Here is a 20540-nt window from a genome sequence, read left to right on the forward strand (position 1 = left end):
AAACTTCTCTTTAGATTTAGTTTCCCTTCCACTCATACGTATTTGGACTGTGCAAATAGTCTGTTATGTACATTCATCAACCACAGAGACACAGTTTAGCTTATTTTCTCATATTTAAGATTTAAAACAATGTGGACGCTTTTTAAATAATCAGATATAAACTTACACTGCATTAAACCAGAATAGGTTGCAGGTAACACCCTGTATTTCTGATCAACTATTTCAAATACACTTTGCTGGTATGCAGTCTATAGTTGTTAGCTATGGGAATAGATCATTATGTAACTTTAATTACAAAAACCTTTTACAAATAAACATGTGACATCATTTCAGTTCTAAAAAGCAAAAGCAATTATTTGTCTTGTCTTTTAAACGAATTTAAAACATTACAGAGAAGATATATTCAATATTATATTACTGATTTTATTTGATTTATTATTTTTTATACACAGGCAGATTTTTATTTAATGCCTGCAACACATTCCAAAAAACAGGTCCATATAGAAAGTGACAACTGAAGTGGTACATCTCAAAACTGAACTGATACTTAATCATATAAACACTGAACTAAATACATACGTTAAGGACTACAAAAGAAAATAGATTTTTAAAGAACCATGTAAATTATTATCTGTAATAAAACCACATGGGAGCAAGAATTTTTGGGGATTTTTTGCGGCAAAGTTTGTATGATGGGAAATTATATTTTTTAAAACCTAAACTAGGCCATATTGTGCACCAAGGGAATAATGAACCTCTCTTAAAGATTACAATACAAAAGAAAACAATCACAGACTTCATTACAGTTCGACTGTTTTGATGTGGCCAGACCTTTTGATTGTTAGATGTTTCCTCTTTTGATCCAGTGAATGCTCTGGTGCTTCTTTCTTTATATTTGTTTAGACCATGTGAATGTAGAACTGTATACTGTACACACTGTATGTCACCATTTTCTTAGGTTAATACTAATGCTGAAGGTTTGAGAGCAATGTGTTAACTTTTTTAGTCGTGGAAACTGTTACTAATTAACACGACATGAATGTAGAATGACGGGTGCTGCTCACACCCAGGGAGGAGCATAGTTTCTGATACGTGGGTTTAAATACTCAATCCACTTACGCCAGTTTTAAAGATTGTGACGATAAAGCTGCAGCATTTCCTCTTTTCCTGTTTTGATTATATTCCCGAAAGTATGACGGCACTCCTCATAATCAAGAACTTCAGGTGTTTCAGCAGCACCGATCCTGAACAAGTGATAAAATGATATTTTTTGCCTCAAACTTTGTGTCAAGAGTTCAGAAGTTCCGTAAAGACATGGTTTGGTTTAAAGACGTTTGGTCTAGAGGAACTCCAGTAGCCTGCACGACTTCTGACCTCAACCATATTGAACACCTTTGGGATGCATTGGAGCATACTTAGAACTGAATAGACACAAGTTCCCACAGACACCCCCACTCAAAATTTTCTGGAAAGCCCTCACAGAAAAGCAGAAGCTGTGACAATGCCTTCATGACATGATGCATGAGTAACACACCTCAACACATGTAGATTACTGCACTGCACAATGTTGAATAACAGTGTGTCTAAAATAGTAGACATTATTGATGAAGATATAATTAAGGACAGTGTTTAGTAAGTAGAAGGATATTTAAATGAAGTAACATGTGGGTCGCTTGAAAAAAGAACCCTGGTCTATAGTATGTAGAACAAGCTAATGGTGAGATGTCCACATACTTCATGCTAACCAGTACTGACCAGATACAGATAGACCATCATTCTAATTTATTTCCATTGTCACTACCTTTTAGGACCATGTCAACACCATACAGGAGCCATAACAGACGCCAGCACTTCAGAGACCTGTGTGATTCTGTCTGATCCTCATTATCAGCTCACCCACCTTTACCGACAACGACTCTTTATTTCTGATTTCTATTACAGCCAGACGTTCTGATTTACAGCCAGACGTTCTGATTTACAGCCAGACGTTCTGTTATCAGAACCCAACAATGGACCATCTTCCACTAGTGCTGCACTGATAGCTTTATTCTAACGTGTGTTTGGGTTTAGTCATTGCCAAGGAGACCCGGAGAGCATTGACGCATCCGAGAGTTCCACAGACATCCATAACTTCTGACTAAACCTGCTTACTGCAGTTCAAATTTGTGGGGAGAAAAAGTGTCAGGAATTCAAACTGCTTTGTAAATGAGTAACAAATCAAGTAGAGGAAACGGTTTGCGGTGTTGTTTTCTTTTGAATTGACTTGAATATTATCATAAAATAAACATTGCCCTTCTGTTAAGTCAATACACGGCTTGATTAATGAATGCTCTAAAATTGCTGGCATTTATTTCATTTTTAGTGGCTGAAGTGCTTCATTAAAATAGTGTTTCATTTAATATCATTTACAAAATTCATATCGACAAGTGTTCCCACCAAGATAAACCCAAATTCCCAGCTTAAAAAAGTGTGATGACTCCAAGAGTTGTTTATTAATTGTTGTATTTTTCACCCTTTCTAGTATGACTGCACCTCTGTGTACAAAGTAAAGCCCATAAAAATGGTGTGACGTGGAGTTCAGCATCCTTGGTTGGATTCTCGCCTCTGGTGCAGAATTTGGAATGTTCTCTCTCTAGGTACTTCAGTTTCCTGCTACCTTGCTACAGTAAATTGGTAACTCTTAAGTACTTATGTGAGTAAGTCCAGGGGTTTTTTCCTGTGTTTCTGATTGGCTTCAAACCCACTGTGACTCTGACCAGGATAGTGGTTAGTGGAAAAGAAAATATATTTAAAATATTTATATATAAAATAGAATTTTGTTTTGTTTGTTTGTTGGTGAGTTTGGACTCCCCAGTGTTCAGGTCACTGTGTCCTTGTGCCGTTTAATGCCATGGTACCTCCTCAGACTGTTGGGATCAGTTATCAGTGCTATAAAACTAGTAATTTATTTTCTAACCTTTATTAAATATCTGCAAATTTACTGCATTAAATTAGCAATGCTTTTGTAAAATCATCTTCAGTTTTTGCATTATAATATTTTTGTTGTCGTGTTGCTCAGCTCTACAAAACAGCACTTGTGACCCCTCACTGCAGGACGCTAGCACACAGAAGCAACAGTTTACTCAGAATAAAGTAACTCTTAATGAAAAAGCGAAGTAATCAGAAGAAGCTTGTTGATGGACTCACCTAGTTTACGTCCACACGTCCAGACTGTGAAGAAAACGCCGACAAGACAAAGACAGACGGGCAGCGGGTGAAGACGATCACGGTGACTTAGCCAAGGCCTCATCAGACAAGTGAAGAGGTGCTAAAGCGCCCCGTTTCCTTGGTTACGGATGCTTTTTGAAGCAGCTCAGCCAATAGGAAGCTCTGGTGGTGGACACACACAATGGACCATGTGACTGCTTTCAGAAGAAAAGGAGAACAAGGATTACTGAGTCAGAGAAAGGCAGCCCAACTTTTCTTTTTATTACAACGTACTCCAGTCCAGCCCACAAAAGTTCTCACAGCATTCACACAACGTTCTCACAGCATTCACACAACGTTTTCACAGCATTCACACAACGTTCTCACAGCATTCACACAAAGTTTTCACAGCATTCACACAACATTCTCACAGCATTCACACAACGTTCCTGCAGCATTCACACAACGTTCCTGCAGCATTCACACAACGTTCCTGCAGCATTTACACAACGTTCTCACAGCATTCACACAACGTTTTCACAGCATTCACACAACATTCTCACAGCATTCGCACAACGTTTCTGCAGCATTCACACAACGTTCTCACAGCATTCTCACAGCATTCACACAACGTTCTCACAGCATTCACACAACGTTCTCACAGCATTCACACAACGTTCCTGCAGCATTCACACAGCATTCTCACAGCATTCACACAACGTTCTCACAGCATTCACACAACGTTCCTGCAGCATTCACACAGCATTCACACAACATTCTCACAGCATTCACACGTTCTCACAGCATTTACACTATGTTCTCACAGCATTCACACAACGTTCTCACAGCATTCACACAACGTTCCTGCAGCATTCACACAGCATTCACACAACGTTCTCACAACGTTCTCACAGCATTCACACAGCATGGAATCACAGGATGGAAAACAGCCTAGAAAGGTTCCCAGTCTATCACAGGGCAAACACACTCGCACACATATACACACACACACACACACACCTAGGGCAATTTTGTATCTCCACTTAGCCTGACTACATGTTTTTGGACTGTGGGAGCAAACCGGAGCTCCCGGAAGAAACCCACACGTACACAGGGAGAACATGCTAATCCACACAGAAAGGACCCAGATCGCTCCACCTGGGAATCGAACCCAGGACCTTCTTGGAACAGTGCTAGCCACCGTGCCGACCAAAATCCTAACCCGTGCATCATAAATGAAATAGTCTCAGTTAGTAGTGTATTATTATTGAATAAACAATTCTGCCCTCTTGTGGATGGATACACGAAGTGCAGCTGGATTCCAAACGCCTAGTGAAGTGGCAAATGCAAATAAACACAAATTAATTCATATAGGAAATATATTACATCTCTAATGTTGAGCTAATAATCAGTTATGTTATCAATATTAAAATTATAACTTGAACCTATTTACATTAAAAGAACTGAGTGAAATAACTATTTTTACTACTTATTAACAGTAACTAGATCAGATTATCTCGTTGTGGGTTATTGTGTGATTGGTGCACATTTTTTAATACTTTATCTGCCTTGTTTTATACGTTTTGTGTACATTTACTAAACACAAATCTCAGCCCACCTGAATGAGACTGTATTTGTATAGATTTAACTAATTCCTACAGTAAAATAAAGCATTTGTTTGATAAATAAACGTGTTTCATGGTTAGAATGTACAGTAGATTGTACTGAGCACTGAAGGCCAGTTGAGCTGCTGTGGGTTTGGGCGTGGGCTGCAGCAGTAGATGTCGGGTTGCCAGAGTGGTAGGTATATCGCTCACAAGGGGATTTTATATTGTTCAGGACTATTTAACCCTTTACACGCCTGATGTGTTTGTTTTGAATTTCACTAATTTAAAGTGAAAAATTAAAAATTTTAATCCCTAATTAAAAATAAATAAATAGAATAACCGTTATATGGAATTACAAGCTCATTTTAGGTCTAAAATTACATGCAATGTTAAAAATGTTATTAATGTTTTTCCAAAATGTACATGTATAAGTAGGTATTTGCAGGAGCTCCATCACTTTTCGAGGATCTTTTCCACCCTTCTCATTTCAGGCGCTCATGTGATGCAGAGGTTTATTACACCAGCCCACCACAGCTGTGCTATCGGCCCGCCAGGCAGCTACATAGACATGGCATTTGTATGGCCAAAGCCCAGCAATGGCATAGTGCCACGGTGTTCCTGATTTGCACCCATTCCTGGTGAATAAAAAGGATCCCTGGACATGTCAGTGGAAGATGTGCATGGTGATTTTCCTAGTAAACTGGGCGGGTCGCGACCACCATGCGGGATTAAACAAAGTCTCCAATCTGGCAACCCTGCTGTGTTAACGGTAGATTCGAACCTGGGCGGCAGTGCGTTCTAGTGCAGCCACACTGGACCCAGCTGTGCTCGGTATGTCCTCTGTAAAACACAGAATATATCTGCTAATTCTTTGAAATGTGGTTTTTATTCTGAAATCGGAGGTTTTTGCTGCGGTTCCTCCAGCTGTTTGCTCGGATCTGAGGCTTGTTTACGTGGTGAAACCTAAAAACATTCGGTGTGGCTGTGCTCGACTGGAACTACGACCCTGACCAAGCCGTTTTTTGTAAGTATCAGCTTTTATTTATGTTCTGTATGCAGCATTTTGTGTGATTTGCACCAGTATGTAACTGGATAAGCTTTGTTAGTAGTTACACAATAGAAATACAATCACTGCATGTAAGAACAGATCAGTTCGATTTTATTTATTCATGATTATTTACTTTAATGCAATCTGCAGCAAACAACAACACCAGCTGGGCATTTCTTATATGTACATCCATGTTTTATAATGTATAATAGTATAAAGCTTTATCTGCAGCTGCAGTTATAATTACAATCCATGTCCAGCATTTGCACATCAATCTCTTCATTTATGCACATCTGGAAATCTCTAGATTTGATTATAATGTGTGTTCAGATGAATTTGGTGCAGTATTGGTGCAGATGTGCTCATTGTTTACACAGCCTGAGCAGAACCAGATCAATAAACATGATGTCATTCACTGCGGCCTCCAGCAGCACCATCACCACCAGCAGCACCATCACCACACAGCTTCAGGGAATAATGCACAGATAACAGGACAGGTTTCCTCCCTGGTTTATTAAAAATCCATAAATTACAGGACATGCAGATCAGAATCACTTCCAACTTTCACCAGCTGAACCTCACTCACTAAATTCCACAGCCAGTGGTGCTGCAGGGGAACGCCCAGTTATAAACAAACAAGCTCCTGCAGGACAAGAGCTGTTACCCAAGTGTCCAGATCAGACTGAATCAATCTGAACTTTAAAAATAATGACCGTTTTATTTCAGAATGAATTCAGGTACACTGGGGGCAGGTTAGGAGCCATTATATCTTAAATCCACCTGACAGGGCTGGACAAAATGGACTAAAATAATAATAATAATAACAATAATAATAATAGGTCATGGTTTTATATACAGTTAAACAGACAGATTAGGAGGCAATAAGGGAAATGTGTTACTTGTAGTTACAACAGAGCCTACTAGTGTGTTGTTGTGGAACTTGCAGGAGTGGTGGAGGAATACAGAGAGCACAGTGTGTCCTCTAGTGTTAAAAGCTCTGTGTAAAAACCTACACCGAACAGTGGCGGGAAGATTCACATGGTTTTAAACCTCTAATTAAATATAATAACATTGTTACAAGATGCTAACATATGCATTGTTATTAAAATGTATTTATTTGTTACTGTTTACAAAATATTTAATTTATATACATATACATTTATTCATATACATTCTGGGCGGTTCAGGAGCAGATTTATTGTAAACCAACCTGACAGGGCTGCACAAAACAGACTAAAATAATAATAATAAAGATCACAGATTTATATCAGTTACACAGCCAGATTATGCTTTTATTGCACTTTATCCATAAAAACACAACTCCAGCAGTTCTTTCACATGTAACACGTTTATTAAACCCTGACAACAGGTTTAAAAATAAAAAAACTGCGTGTTTGTGGGGGGTCATACATGAAAATTCATTTTTGTAATAAATTGGGTCGAATGAGGCTGGTAGTTTCCACAGAGCCGAATCTTCTGGCAGCCTGGAACACTAACAGATCCCTGACCGAGCCTGACGGGGGAAACCCTGCCACTGACGGCAGGAGAGTTTTGCCTGGCTTCTGGAACAGCTTTATTTTCTCTGCACGTGTCACCAAACAAAAGGTTTCCTCATCTGTCATGTCGGTAAAACACAAGGTGGCTGGTTACTAAGCGCCAATCCGGAAAAGCTGCTGCCAAAAGTGGAAGGTTCACTTTTAATAGAGGGCAGGGACGGTCGAACCCGCAGCCGTGTGCTAATTGCTGTTCCGTCATTGTTAGTCAGTGACGTGGGCAGAATTGGTGGTAACAAACTGACAGGATCAGCTCCAAGCTGCAGTAACAAAAAGGGCAAAATAGCATTTTATGCTTTGTTGTTTAACCCACTGAGAAAAAAATCAGCCAGGCTCGAAATGTCAAAACTTTAAGCTTTTAATCATCTGAACAGCAAATTGTTAGCAAATTAGCAAGAACCAAACAAACAGGTGCAGTTAGTTATGCTTATGTACATCATATTATGACTATATCATATTCTAACTACACTATAACTCTAATTAATTACTGCTGAAATAAACACAACAGTAGAATTTTGAAATGAGGTCCTGTAGTGATGAGATAAGATCACAATTGGGCCCCTGAGCAAGGCCTTTAACCCTCAATTGCTTAGACAGTATATACTGTGTAAATGTAAATATAAAAATGTTAAATATGGCACTATGTAAATGTAACTTCTTATTAACACCCTTATTATCTCTTGTTTTTAGATTTGACTGGAAGGCTGTGAAGATGACTGAGTACAAACTGGTGGTGGTTGGTGCGGGTGGTGTAGGAAAGAGCGCCCTCACCATTCAGCTGATTCAGAACCACTTCGTTGACGAGTATGACCCGACTATCGAAGTAAGATCCGACCCGGTTCTAATGCAGACGTGTCTCTGTGTTTACTGCTCGATTAGCTTGCTGCTAATTGAATCAGTTTCAGATTTAGCAGCGACCTGATTAAAAATGTAAGCAGCACGTTGGGAAGGCAAACGTGGTTTGAATTATTTTAACGTATGAATTTTGGCACCTGACTGCGTTTTTTTTAAAGTAAACTTATTTAACCTGGCATTTAAACAATAAAGACATCTAATTCAGCTTCCCATTTGATTTCAAAACATCTGTTTTTTATTTCAGTTTTTTTGCAATAATTTATAGCTGTTTGGTTAATATTAAATACAATATGCTATACCACTATAGTTTGTGCTTCTGCCATTATGGATCTTTTGTTTTGCAATGTGGTAGCTTCACATCTTCAGATATCAAGACAGGAAATCGTCTCTGATGTGGATTTGTGTGAATCCCTCACACCTTTCCATTTATTTTATTGTGGTCCCAGTATTTTTTGATATATTTAGAACACAGTGTCCGTTTTCTGTCTTTCTGATCTTCTCCTGTCCCTCCCTCCATAAGGATTCCTACAGGAAGCAGGTGGTGATCGATGGCGAGACGTGTTTGTTGGACATCCTGGACACGGCTGGTCAGGAGGAGTACAGCGCCATGAGGGACCAGTACATGAGGACGGGAGAGGGCTTCCTCTGTGTCTTTGCCATCAACAACACCAAGTCATTCGAGGACATCCATCAGTACAGGTGAGAGACCGCCACCACGCTGCTTCATTTACTCAATTTAAATGATGATCTGTGTTCTGCTTCCTTGATTGATTGATTTGTGTTTTAATAGGGAACAGATCAAAAGGGTGAAGGATTCAGATGACGTTCCCATGGTGCTTGTGGGTAATAAATGTGACCTGCCCGCTCGTACAGTGGACACCAGGCAAGCACAGGAACTGGCCCGCAGTTACGGCATCCCGTACATCGAGACCTCGGCCAAGACAAGACAAGTGAGTAAAACTAGTGGGAAGAAGTCTGTGGGAATTTGTGCCAGGCTTGTAACAGACATTGTAATTCATCCTTAAGGGTTTGATGTGGCTGAGGTCAGATCATGTAATCCCCAAACTGTTGCCTCATGGTTTGCAGCACATAATTTTAAATATGTAGTTTTATACACATAGTTAGCAATGGGTGTGGCTGAAACACCTCAGCTTAATAAATAGTAGGGGTGTCTACATATTTTTGACCAAATATTGTAGCTCTGTGGTGGACTTTTTGAGAAGCTGATTTGCTATAAATCTTACCGACTTTTTGTGAGATGTGTAATGATTTATGAACATTCAATAGCATCAGACATGGTTGACAGACCTCTGTAGGTCGTGCTGACATGAACTGATTCTCTCTGCAGGGGGTGGAAGACGCTTTCTACACGCTAGTGCGTGAAATCCGGCAGCACAAACTGAGGAAGCTGAATCCACCCGACGATAACGGCCAGGACTGCCTGAACTGCCGCTGTGTGGTGTCATGACCAAGCAAGTATTTATTTCTAACTATTTTATTAAAAATCACACAGCCAGGCGTTCCGATGGCTGATGTGCCGGGGTAAGGGAAGCATGATCTGACTGTCTAGACACAGTACAGCTGTCTGTGAGAATCCACTGTCGGCTGGTGTAAAGAAATGACTCTTGGCTCCTCTCGGCCAGTGTGAGGGTGGTGCAAGTAGCAGAGGAATAATAGTGGACAGTCAGAAATAAAAAAGGTCGTCTTTATACTTGTAGTTCGGTTCCCTTGGTCCAGACCAGACAAGAAAATAATACAATTTTTAGTTTGGTCCTGGTATGCTTAGTGTTCATGCTTACAAATTTACAATTAAACTAAAATCTGTTTTTAAAAAAGTGACGTGTGATGCCTGTATGTTATATATTTTGCGAGCCAGTGGTCAGAACAGTGCACCATGCTGGGCACATATTGGGGCGTGTATTACCTGCTTATATTTTACCTACTGGAAACACAACAAGACACAGTAAAATGGATAAAGGAGCCAAAACGGTGCCAGAAATTCCTCCTCTGTTTTCTCGCAGCGCATTTAGTGTTGCATCTTGTGACGTCACGTTCTGCCTTTGATTCGTTCAAAAAAAAAGGTTGAGAATTGCTGCTTTACATGAGCGGTGAAGTGTCCTGATACAGAACAAAGTCCGATAATGATCTGATAATGATGATTGTGTCTGTGTGTGTGTGTGTGTGTGCATATACTGAACATGACCTACATCATGTTTTTTTTTCTTACATTGTTTAGGTAAATCACGTGAAATGAAAGAGACTTTCGGAGGGGCGGTGCGGCTCCGACACTGCAGCGCTTCCTCTGATCTGATGTTAGATGGCGAAACGGACCAGAAAACCCTAAACACTGGCACGAGTGGATTCACGAGTGGGTTCATGAGTGGACCCATCGTCCACATCAGATCGCTGAGGGAGAACTTTGACTCTGCTTTGTACCAGAGATTATTTACCTCAAGGACTAGTCTAGACACTGGGTTTGCTGGACTGTGTTAAGGATCGCCTGACTAAAATATAATCACAATATCTACCCCCAACTGAAGACCATAAAACAACCTCACGTTATCACCTCATCGGCTTTGGACTTTTGACCGAGATACGACGGGAGAGTAGTTTTACTGCGACATGAACGTAATAATGATTAGATTAGCTGATGTGGATTAGAGATGTGAAAATTATATGACGTGTATGGGGTTTTATTTGGTTTGGTATGATGTACATATATGTTTACTGACCTCTTGTTTTTGAGCGGGATTGTTTATTGTGACTTTTCACTGAGATTCTGAAGTATCAGTGCAATAGTTTATTGCTGATCCTGTGGAACAGTGATAAGGGAACACGCCTCTTTAACATTATTCATTTGCACATGGCATTAGACTGGGATTAAGTTTAAGAGATCATATGTGTTTGTGGGTTTTTCTTAGCTTTTTTAAGCTGCCTCGGGGTCGGGACCACATGCGCCGCCATCTGAAATGCAAATTGGTCAAATGATGATGGAGTTTTGAGCAGATAAACTTATTCTAACAAAATAATACACCTTTTTGCTATTCTGTTATTTAATTGGTGAAAAATAATATGACACTCATGACTATTAGAATATCAGCTGTGTGAAATGGTGCCTATTTAATGCTCTGTATTATTAGTTGTTAGTTGTCTCTGCTGCTGGCGGGCGTGTCTGAGCTTTGTTTGGGTTGGTGTTGATAAATAAAAACTCTTTAAATCCCTCTTCTGATTGGCTAAATGCAACGCAGCGGCCACACTAATTTGTATAAATCTGCACTTAAAGGTTTAACGTGACTCTTAGATACGACCACAGTGTGATTAGTGATACGGCATTTGGGGTGAGGAGTGGTGTGGTGGTGGGGCCGCTGACATTTTGAGGTCAACACAGGTTTAACAGTTTGCTTTGCTAAATTGCTTGTGTCGCAGAACCCAATGGAAAATAAACGTAATATTGCATGTAAAATTTTACATTTCAAAATGAAAGCTTTACAAAATGCTTAATCTGTGTGTTTAAGGTGGCAGTAAATAAATATTTAGGTGGTCCACCTTAAAGTTACACTTTTAGATGAAAACCCTTTGATCATTCTTTATTAGTTTCAATTTTAACGGAAAGATGTCAGAAGAAAATTAGTTGAATTCTATAAAAAAATTATATTTAACTCGGTTTGTGTTTTTTTTACATCAGTGAGGAGGAATTTTAGCTCCACTGTTTATGGAAGATCTGTTTTAAATCAGACACGCCGATGGTTTCTGGGTCCGGATCTTTTCTGGGTTTAATTTAGGACACAGTCAGACTTAGACTAGGCTGCTGTTTCTGCAATATTGCTAGTTTGGATTGTTGTCCTGCAGCATAACCTGCCCAATAACACCTCAGCTTCAGCTCACAGACAGATGACCTTACATGCTTTAGAAAAAAGAATTGAGAGAGTGAAACATATCAATCACTCAGTTGATAAGCTTGTTGGCACATGGCATTAGCTGGGCTTTAAATGCAAATGTTCATTTGTAATGATTTTTATTAATGGTTTTAATTCAAATGTCAGTGTCCACAGAATTTGGGTAGGGCTTAGACGTGTATACATTGTGCCTGTAGGTTTTTTTTTATTATATTATTTTACACAGAGGGGACTGTGCCTGAATTGCACAAACCTAAAGCACTTCTTTCCACCGTCACTGTGGTATCCCTTCGCTCAGGGTGTGGGGTCGGAACATTGTGGTTCGGTTTGGAGTCGCTTGATTTATTGTTTGACTTCCGAGGGTTGAGTTCTTTATTTCATTTGTCGTGCTGTACCATGTGTTCATGCAGTGCTGATGATGTTCACGATTTAAATGATGACATTAAAATCAGAGGTCTGTTATTTTCTTTTGCTCTCATTTTTATAAAATAAAATCCTCCGACTTAGCCTTCAATCTGACAAGTGTACAAAACACTATATGGTCAAAAGTATTGGGACAATATTTATACATTAGCCACATACATTGATATACAGAATAAGTTATATGCTGCAAACTTTGTAGCAACAGTTTGGGGAAGGCTCTTTCTTTTTGGTGGATCTCCACTGGCCTGCAACATCATTCAACATCTCTGGGATGAATGGAAATGTTTTTAATGAATGCGCACAAATTTCCACAGTCCTTTTGTATTAATTCGTATGGTTTTGGAATGAGACGTCAAACAAGCTCATGGCCTAGTTTGCTTAGACAAGACCAAAAAAAATTAAAAATAATAACCACACACACTCACTGGCCACTATTATTATTATTATTATAATATCTATTATTATTATTGTTGTTGTTATTCATCTTGTTGTTGTTCTTTTTATTATTATTAGTATTATTAGTATTATAAATTTCCTCTTTTAACGGCATACAAAAACAGCCTCGCCCCGAGGATGGTCATCAGCTGAGGTAAATGTGGCTGCGTCCGAAAAACCTTCCTGCTCCCTATTCACTACAAACTTTAAAAAGTAATGATAAGTAGCAGTAATAATTAAACCTCTCAAAATGTGGGATTTTATGGATTTTCTTTGTTATACAGTAGGTTACATTAAGATTTTACTAATGATGTAACTGGAAAGAACACTTCCCTCAGTAGTGCACCATGTAGTGAATGTGGTGTGGTTTAGGACAGAGTGTTGGATGCTAGTGCGCATGCGCCCAGAGCGACCGAAACTGGTTCAGCTAGTTTGTTGAAGTAGAAGTAAAATAAACATAAACATGAATCCTACTGAAAACCTACGGAAAATGCTGTCTAAGGTGAGTTCCCTGGGTATGTTTGAGTGTGTGAGCCGTTTTAAAGCCGGTTTAGTGTGATATAAGTGCTGTTTGGGAGGTTGAATGAGTGTTTTGTGTTGTGTAGGTGTATAAATACAGAGACCTGACTCTGAGGGAAGTCACCAATGTTACGAACCGGTATAAAGACCTCAAACCTGTCATGGACAACTATGGTAAGTGTTTTTAAACAATTTTATCCTGTTAGGACATACTCTTCCTGTCAAAAGTATGTGAACACTAGTAATGGGGAAGTAAAACCTCAGGTAGTTGTAGTGAAAAACCACTGGCTAGTCGAAGCTTTTATTATTACAGTGCATTCTGGCGACCTCTGTTGATCAAACCTGTTACTGCATCCAAACCCCTTAAAGCTGAAACAGAAAAAGCTCATTTTTATTACAAAAAATAACAATAGAATGTGAATCAGTATCAAATAATTAAAACAACGATAAATGGGAAACAGCTGCAATGTAGGAAAGTTTTTGGGTTGGAGAAGAGCCTTGTATTTGGGCTGAAGTGCTTACACACTGTCTTTAAGCTGGTGACTTGTATTTTTAACTTGCTTAACAGGGGTTTTTGGTCTGTCGGTCCTGGATTCTGTACAGTTACTTTGAGACAATGTCCACTTTAAAAGTGCTATACAAATAAAGTTGTAGTAAAGGACATACGTGTACATTTTAATTAATCAGTCGGTTCTTGTTTTGTTCAGATTGCTCTGATTGTTTTATTATTATTTTTTGTTGTAGTGTTTAATGATGGCATGAGCAGAGAGTTAATGAGCCTTACAGGAACGATACCAGTCAGCTACAAAGGTAAGTGGAACCATAAGAACCCCAGGAGGTACAGGGGTTTCTGTAGCTTTCCTAAGTACGGTTGAGCTAGAACATTAGGACCACCCTCTAAAAATACTAACTATACTGTTTGTTATTGTGTTTTTTGTAACAATGGTGCATGTGACAGTCAGGAATGTTGGGCTAATGATGGTTATTCATCGTCCTCGTGTTAAATGCAGCAAATCTGATCAGACATAAAGACCTGGGTAACTTAATAAGGGCCAAATCGTGCGGCTGTCCAGCTGTTCTGTGTATTGTAGCTTCCATTTATTCTATCATTCAATTTATGAGTGTAAATTAATGACTGTCGAGAATTCTGACACTTTTCTTTAAAAATCTGTGAAATCAGTGACTTTAAGCACATTTTCTTGTGAATTTAGTATGACCCTAATTACAGGGATACAAGTGCAGGTATTTTTAAAACTACTAAAAAATGTTTGAACCTAAAATCCTAAAACCTTTTCTTTTCTTTATAGGAAACATATATAACATTCCTGTCTGCCTGTGGCTGCTGGACACATATCCGTACAATCCACCAATCTGCTTCGTGAAGCCCACCAGTGCCATGATGATCAGAACTGGGAAGCACATAGATGCCAATGGGAAAGTGTACCTTCCATACCTGCACGAGTGGAAGCCTGTAAGTGCCTAGAGATGTCTTTTTTTAATGGTTCTTGGACCTCAGCGTTTCTGAGCGGTTCTTACCTTCATTTCGAAGATGCTCCGACAAACCAGATTTACTGTTTAATTTCTGAACTGTTCCTGAACCCATGCGGTTCTATTTATGACAGAAGCATGTCTGTTTTTAATACAGGGCTATCTAAGGAATCAAAATTTAGATATTCAATTTGGTTGTTTGCCTTGCTTTCACACATAGAGGTTTATCTGGATTCTGTTCATTTTTAATAGGCTATTTTTAATGATTTTATAGACCAAAGACAATGTCGATGAATTTATTATATAGTCATATGAGGTCAAAAATGATGAATAAGTGTCTGCTCTTACTCTGTGTTCGTACATTAAAAATGGATGGAACACACAAACAAACAACAAACTACACGAGATACATTCCAATGTCAGGAATAAACCAAAAATACGTTATGGAAAACACACTAACTGACTGACACACCAACACCCAATACTAGGAGAAGTCCTCAGACTTTGTGAATAATGTCAGACACCTCATCACCATAAAACACATCCTGAAAAAACAACCAACGTACAACAGCGATAGACTACGAATACATACGCCTAATACATTTAAAGAAATCCTGACCCAAGATTGTACAAAAATAATCCTCAAATTCTTCCAAAAATATAAGACTAAAAGCTTAAATAAAATACAAGACCAATAAAACAAGCACAAAACCCACCACAAATGTGAAAACATGGCGTTATAAACAAACACCTCAATAACAGCACTCTTATTTCTTTCTGTTGTTTCAGCCCGATTCAAATTTATTTGGCCTGATCCAGGTTATGATCTTTGTGTTTGGTGAAGAGCCTCCAGTCTTCTCCCGGCCCAGCCCACAAAGCCCTTACCAAGCATTCCAGGCTGCTGGTACAACTAACGGTATGACTAAATGATGGCTTCTTAGTTTGATCTCACGTTTGTTGTTAAAATTTTAAATAGCGCAACTGTTGGCCTGCCCTTAAACGATAAGCTTCACAAGTTGCTTTGTTTTGCTGCTTTGCTACTTTGTTTTAACATTATTTGATAAAGGTCCACTCTCGGGCCCTTGAGCAAGGCACTTAAATCTGCTGTTTGTATAATGGCTGTATAATTTAACACTGCACCACCAGCTCAAGTTTAAAACAAAGATCTAATTCCTTCCGTTGAGCAATCACTTGTGTTAACAATTCCTGTCTAAGCACTTCATCCGTCTTGTATTTTTTTGTCTAAAAAGTTGGCAACAGATTGTGATCATCTTGTTTTCTTCTGTTTTTTTGCAGCCTCCTACATGCCAAACACACCCAGCACTCCATTTACACAGAATCAGACTCCAAACCCAGGGTAAAACACCTTCCTTTATGTTCTTTCAGCTCATACAAGCTTTATTTAAAGTATCTAACGCTGTCCTGATGGTACTTTTAGAGCATTTCAGGGTTATCCTTACCCTGCTGCTACTGCTGGATACCCGGCCACACCGGGACCTGCCCTCTACACTCCCACTTCAACTGCTGGTAAGTTATTACACAAAGCCAGGTCACATTTTTCAGCTCTGATTTCTTCGCATAACATTTAAAACCAAAAAATTCTTCAACCCAGGTCCTGCTCGCAACGCCACCATCGGAGAGGACACCATCCGGGCGTCGCTGGTGTCTGCAGTGAGCGATAAACTGCGCCGGAGGATGAATGAGGAGATGGACCGAGCTCAGGCTGAGTTGGACTCTCTGAAAAAAGCAGAGGACGATCTGAAAACCGGACACCAGAAACTGCAGGAGATGATGACCAAACTGGATCTAGAGATAGTATGGAGCTTTATGCTTCCAACTTTGCAGCAACAGTTTAGGGAAGGTCTTTTCCTGTTCCAGCATGACTGTGCCCCTGTGCACAAAGCAAGCTCTATAAGGACATGAAGATATATATTCATACATAGATATACATATACACACACATAACTGATGTATTATACCTGATAGTAATTATTGTGGCTGAAACACTTGAACAATTAGGGTGGTGTCCCAGTACTTTTGTCCATATAGGCATTTGAATATCTGACCATGAGCTTGGTGGACATTCCATCCCAAAGCCATCAGCATTACTCACCTTCCATGCATGCTGCTTTAACAGTGTCCACTCTCTTTGGAAACACTTTTTACAAGTGTGTATTTGTGCCCAAGAATATTTAAAACCTCAGACATTGCTGTTAGAACAAAAGGCCAGTGTGTGCAGGGCTCTGTGCAGGCCACTGTAGTTCCTTCACATAAAGCTCATCAAGCCTGGTCAGTATGGACCTCTCTTGGTGCACAGAGCGCAGTCATGCTGGAACAGGAAAACTGTTACCACTTGTATCCAGGTGTTATCTTTACTCTATACATCTTTCATCTCTAATGCAGGTTTGTTTTGTCTTCCTCTCTTTCACCAGACGGACGTGGACAGAAACATCGACCTCCTGAAGCAGAAGGATGAGGAGCTGACCACAGCTCTGGACAAGATGGAGCAGCAGTCAGAGAGCGGCGATATAGACGACCTGATCACTCCCACTGCGCCGCTCTATCGGCAGATCTTAAACCTGTATGCTGAAGAGAACGCCATAGAAGATACCATCTTCTATCTGGGGGAGGCGCTCCGCAAAGGTGTCGTCGACTTGGACGCTTTTCTCAAGGTCAGTTCTCCTTTCATTAATCTATATTCTCTCCAGTTTTAATTCTTAGAGACTTACTGTACTGTGACAGTATATTGTCTGAGCAATTGAGGGTTTAGGGCCTCGCTCAAGGGCCCAGCAGAGGCAACCTGGCAGTGGTGGGGTTTGAACCAGCGACCTTTCGATTACTAGCCCCCAGTACCTTATCTGCTAGACTCCATCAATTCCTCAAAATGATATTTCGTAACCACTGCTGATACTGTGGAAAACATTCGTAGACATTTTCAGCCTGATTAATTTCTCTGTTTGTGTGTTTATCCTGCAGCACGTGAGATTTCTCTCCCGAAAGCAGTTCCAGTTACGAGCCCTGATGCAGAAAGCCAGAAAAACCGCTGGCCTAAGTGACCTTTACTGACCAAACGTCCAGCCCGGCACTCCTCTCCTATAGTCTGTTCAGATTATCCCTCCCAACTGACAGGTACCATCACTCCGAGACAAGAATTCCATTTCAGTCAGCTATCAGTGATGTGCACTCTTCACTCTTCACTCTTCACCGTTTATTACTCTTACACACTGTGGAGGTTTTATGTGTCTGTAGCTGGTGGAGTGCTGTAAAGTTTACACGCTCCTTATTAAAATGACTAGAATGAGCATCAATTATTCATCACGTGACTATAACAAACCCAAACCTTTGATTAATTTAGCATTACTTTAAATAAAAATGAAGTGAGATGTTTGGAATATGTGACGTGGGTAATGTCTTATGAAGAAGGGAATGAAGTAAATGGAATGCAGCTACTGTTAACGGTTATATAAGGATCTAAACTTTATATATGGGTCTTTTCTATAGGTTATAACTCTGGTTGTACTTTCTGAAGCATGAATGGATCAGTTAGCAATCTTTCTAGATGATATAATACCAAAAATAATATCTGTCTGAATACTTGTGGGTAGCACTGTAGCCTCACAGCAAGAGGGTCCTGGGTTTGATTCCCAGGTTGAGCGGTCTGGGTCCTTTCTGTGTAGAGTTTGCATGTTCTCCCTATTTTTGCATAGGTTTCCTCACATCCAAAAACGTACAGTCCGACTAATTAGAAATACTAGGTGTGGCTCTAGGTGTGTGTGTGTGTGTGTTTGCCCTGTGATGGACTGGTGACCTGTCCTGGGTGTTTCCTGCCTTGCGCCCAGTGTTTGTACCCACCACGACCCTAAATAGGATAAAACAGTGGTAAAACAGACAATGAATGAATGAAGACTTTTTATATACGTTTTTGTGCAGCATGATGATCCGGGTTCGGTCCTCACCTCTGATTTAAAAATCGTATGTACCTGCTTCAGTTTCTACCCACCTTCCAAAAGACCCTAGTACCTTAATTAGCTGCTCTAAATAACAGTGCAGCTGACAATGAGTATAAAAGTACAGTATGTGATGCTTTTTTTTATTATCTAATGGTGTAATCTTAAAGTTTATCATTTCAAGCTGCACAGAAGGCAAATGAGCTACTAATGAAAAAAGCAATCAAGCAAAAGTCTATAAAGAATCATTCCATCCTGGTTTTGGTTTACACACAATCAGACTGATTTGCACATCGATATTTACAATCTGTTACTTTTTTTAACTTGTATTCAACTTTTTGATTTGAACGTCTTTCATTAACGGGGGTTTATTTTTTAACATCGGGTGACAGTTTCACAATCAGTCTTGGCTGTGTTTCAAACGACATGCTGTACACTTTTCTCAGCCATACTGCATACTTTCTAAATATATACAGAGTACTGCTATACTGAATCATATATACTACATACTTCACACTTCACAATAGCATGTTTTTCAAGTATAAACTGCCAGGCTGCCTATTTTATCAGTAAATACTACATACTACTACATACACTCATAATATAAAACTACTCAAAGTGTTTATGTTGCTTTGCTGTATTGTTTTGTTGTTTTTTTTTCTTCTTTTTGCTAAATAACATGTAGGATTACACATCTTGCATCTGCACATTTTGATGCACGATGACAGTTTAGTTGCTGAATTTAACATATTGGACAACTGAGAGAGAAAAACTGAGCCTAGAATATAAACATCATTCTAAAAACAATTACTGATGCACTTAATCAAATGATAAATGGAAACTGTGCCATCAAAAGGATTATTATAATAGACTTTACAGTATAATACTATAATTACCTTTCTGTTTATTTTCTATTCTTTGTGTTGTGTTGTTTATTTTTTTAGGAATTTCTTTTTGCAAATACATACTTGAATATAACTCAGTGTGCACTTATACTCTCATTGTAAAAGGAATGACCAAACTGTTATTTTACTACTTTTGTATTATTTCAAACATCTAAATAAAGAAAGCTTGTACAGTTCTGTGGTTTGTGTCCTGTTCGTCTCTCGTACTTTAATGTCAGATTAATGTAATCTGTACCTAAGTAAACATATCTGCCTGAAAGAGGACGTCAAAACCTGATGGGCTTGGCCAGGAGGCTTAAACTGGACCATGATAGATCTTCCAGAAGTACAATAATCCAAAGCTCATCTTAAAATCAGCTTAAAAATGGATCAGTGATTACAGAAGTTACTATTACTATTACTAGTCCCCCAGTGTACACTTAATGTAAAACCTGTGAGATGAGCTGAAGAGAAGAGTCCACCAGTATGGGTTTTTTAAAGGATCTGGAACGATTCGTTATGGAGGAATGGTCTTGAATCGCTTCCCATGTGTTCTCCAGTCTCGCATTATTACATTATTATAGGAGAAGACTCTACGCTAATTAAGGGAAGTTTTGTTCCATTGTAAATGGGCCATCTATCCGAATAAGGGCCATCTGCATGTAGCAAGTCACACACTTAACTACTCAAAATGTATTT

At 39.3% G+C, this 20540-nt stretch overlaps 2 protein-coding genes across 2 annotated transcripts; both read left to right on the forward strand.

Moving 5' to 3' along the window:
* Positions 1-5697: 5697 nt before the first annotated feature.
* hrasb (HRas proto-oncogene, GTPase b) lies at positions 5698-12607 on the forward strand. Its single transcript, XM_062989362.1, has 6 exons — positions 5698-5817; positions 8085-8217; positions 8770-8948; positions 9040-9199; positions 9598-9721; positions 10486-12607. Exons 2-5 carry the CDS (start codon positions 8107-8109, stop codon positions 9715-9717), a joined length of 570 nt encoding a protein of 189 aa, XP_062845432.1. The 5' UTR covers positions 5698-5817; positions 8085-8106; the 3' UTR covers positions 9718-9721; positions 10486-12607.
* Positions 12608-13416: 809 nt separating this feature from the next.
* tsg101b (tumor susceptibility 101b) lies at positions 13417-20005 on the forward strand. The gene is made up of 10 exons (XM_062989613.1): positions 13417-13505; positions 13609-13696; positions 14267-14332; positions 14830-14993; positions 15800-15926; positions 16307-16367; positions 16449-16537; positions 16623-16825; positions 17443-17682; positions 17987-20005. Exons 1-10 carry the CDS (start codon positions 13467-13469, stop codon positions 18074-18076), a joined length of 1167 nt encoding a protein of 388 aa, XP_062845683.1. The 5' UTR covers positions 13417-13466; the 3' UTR covers positions 18077-20005.
* The last annotated feature ends 535 nt before the right edge of the window (positions 20006-20540 follow it).

The sequence above is a fragment of the Trichomycterus rosablanca genome, chromosome 27 (genome assembly GCF_030014385.1).
Source record: "Trichomycterus rosablanca isolate fTriRos1 chromosome 27, fTriRos1.hap1, whole genome shotgun sequence".
Taxonomy (NCBI): Eukaryota; Metazoa; Chordata; class Actinopteri; order Siluriformes; family Trichomycteridae; genus Trichomycterus; species Trichomycterus rosablanca.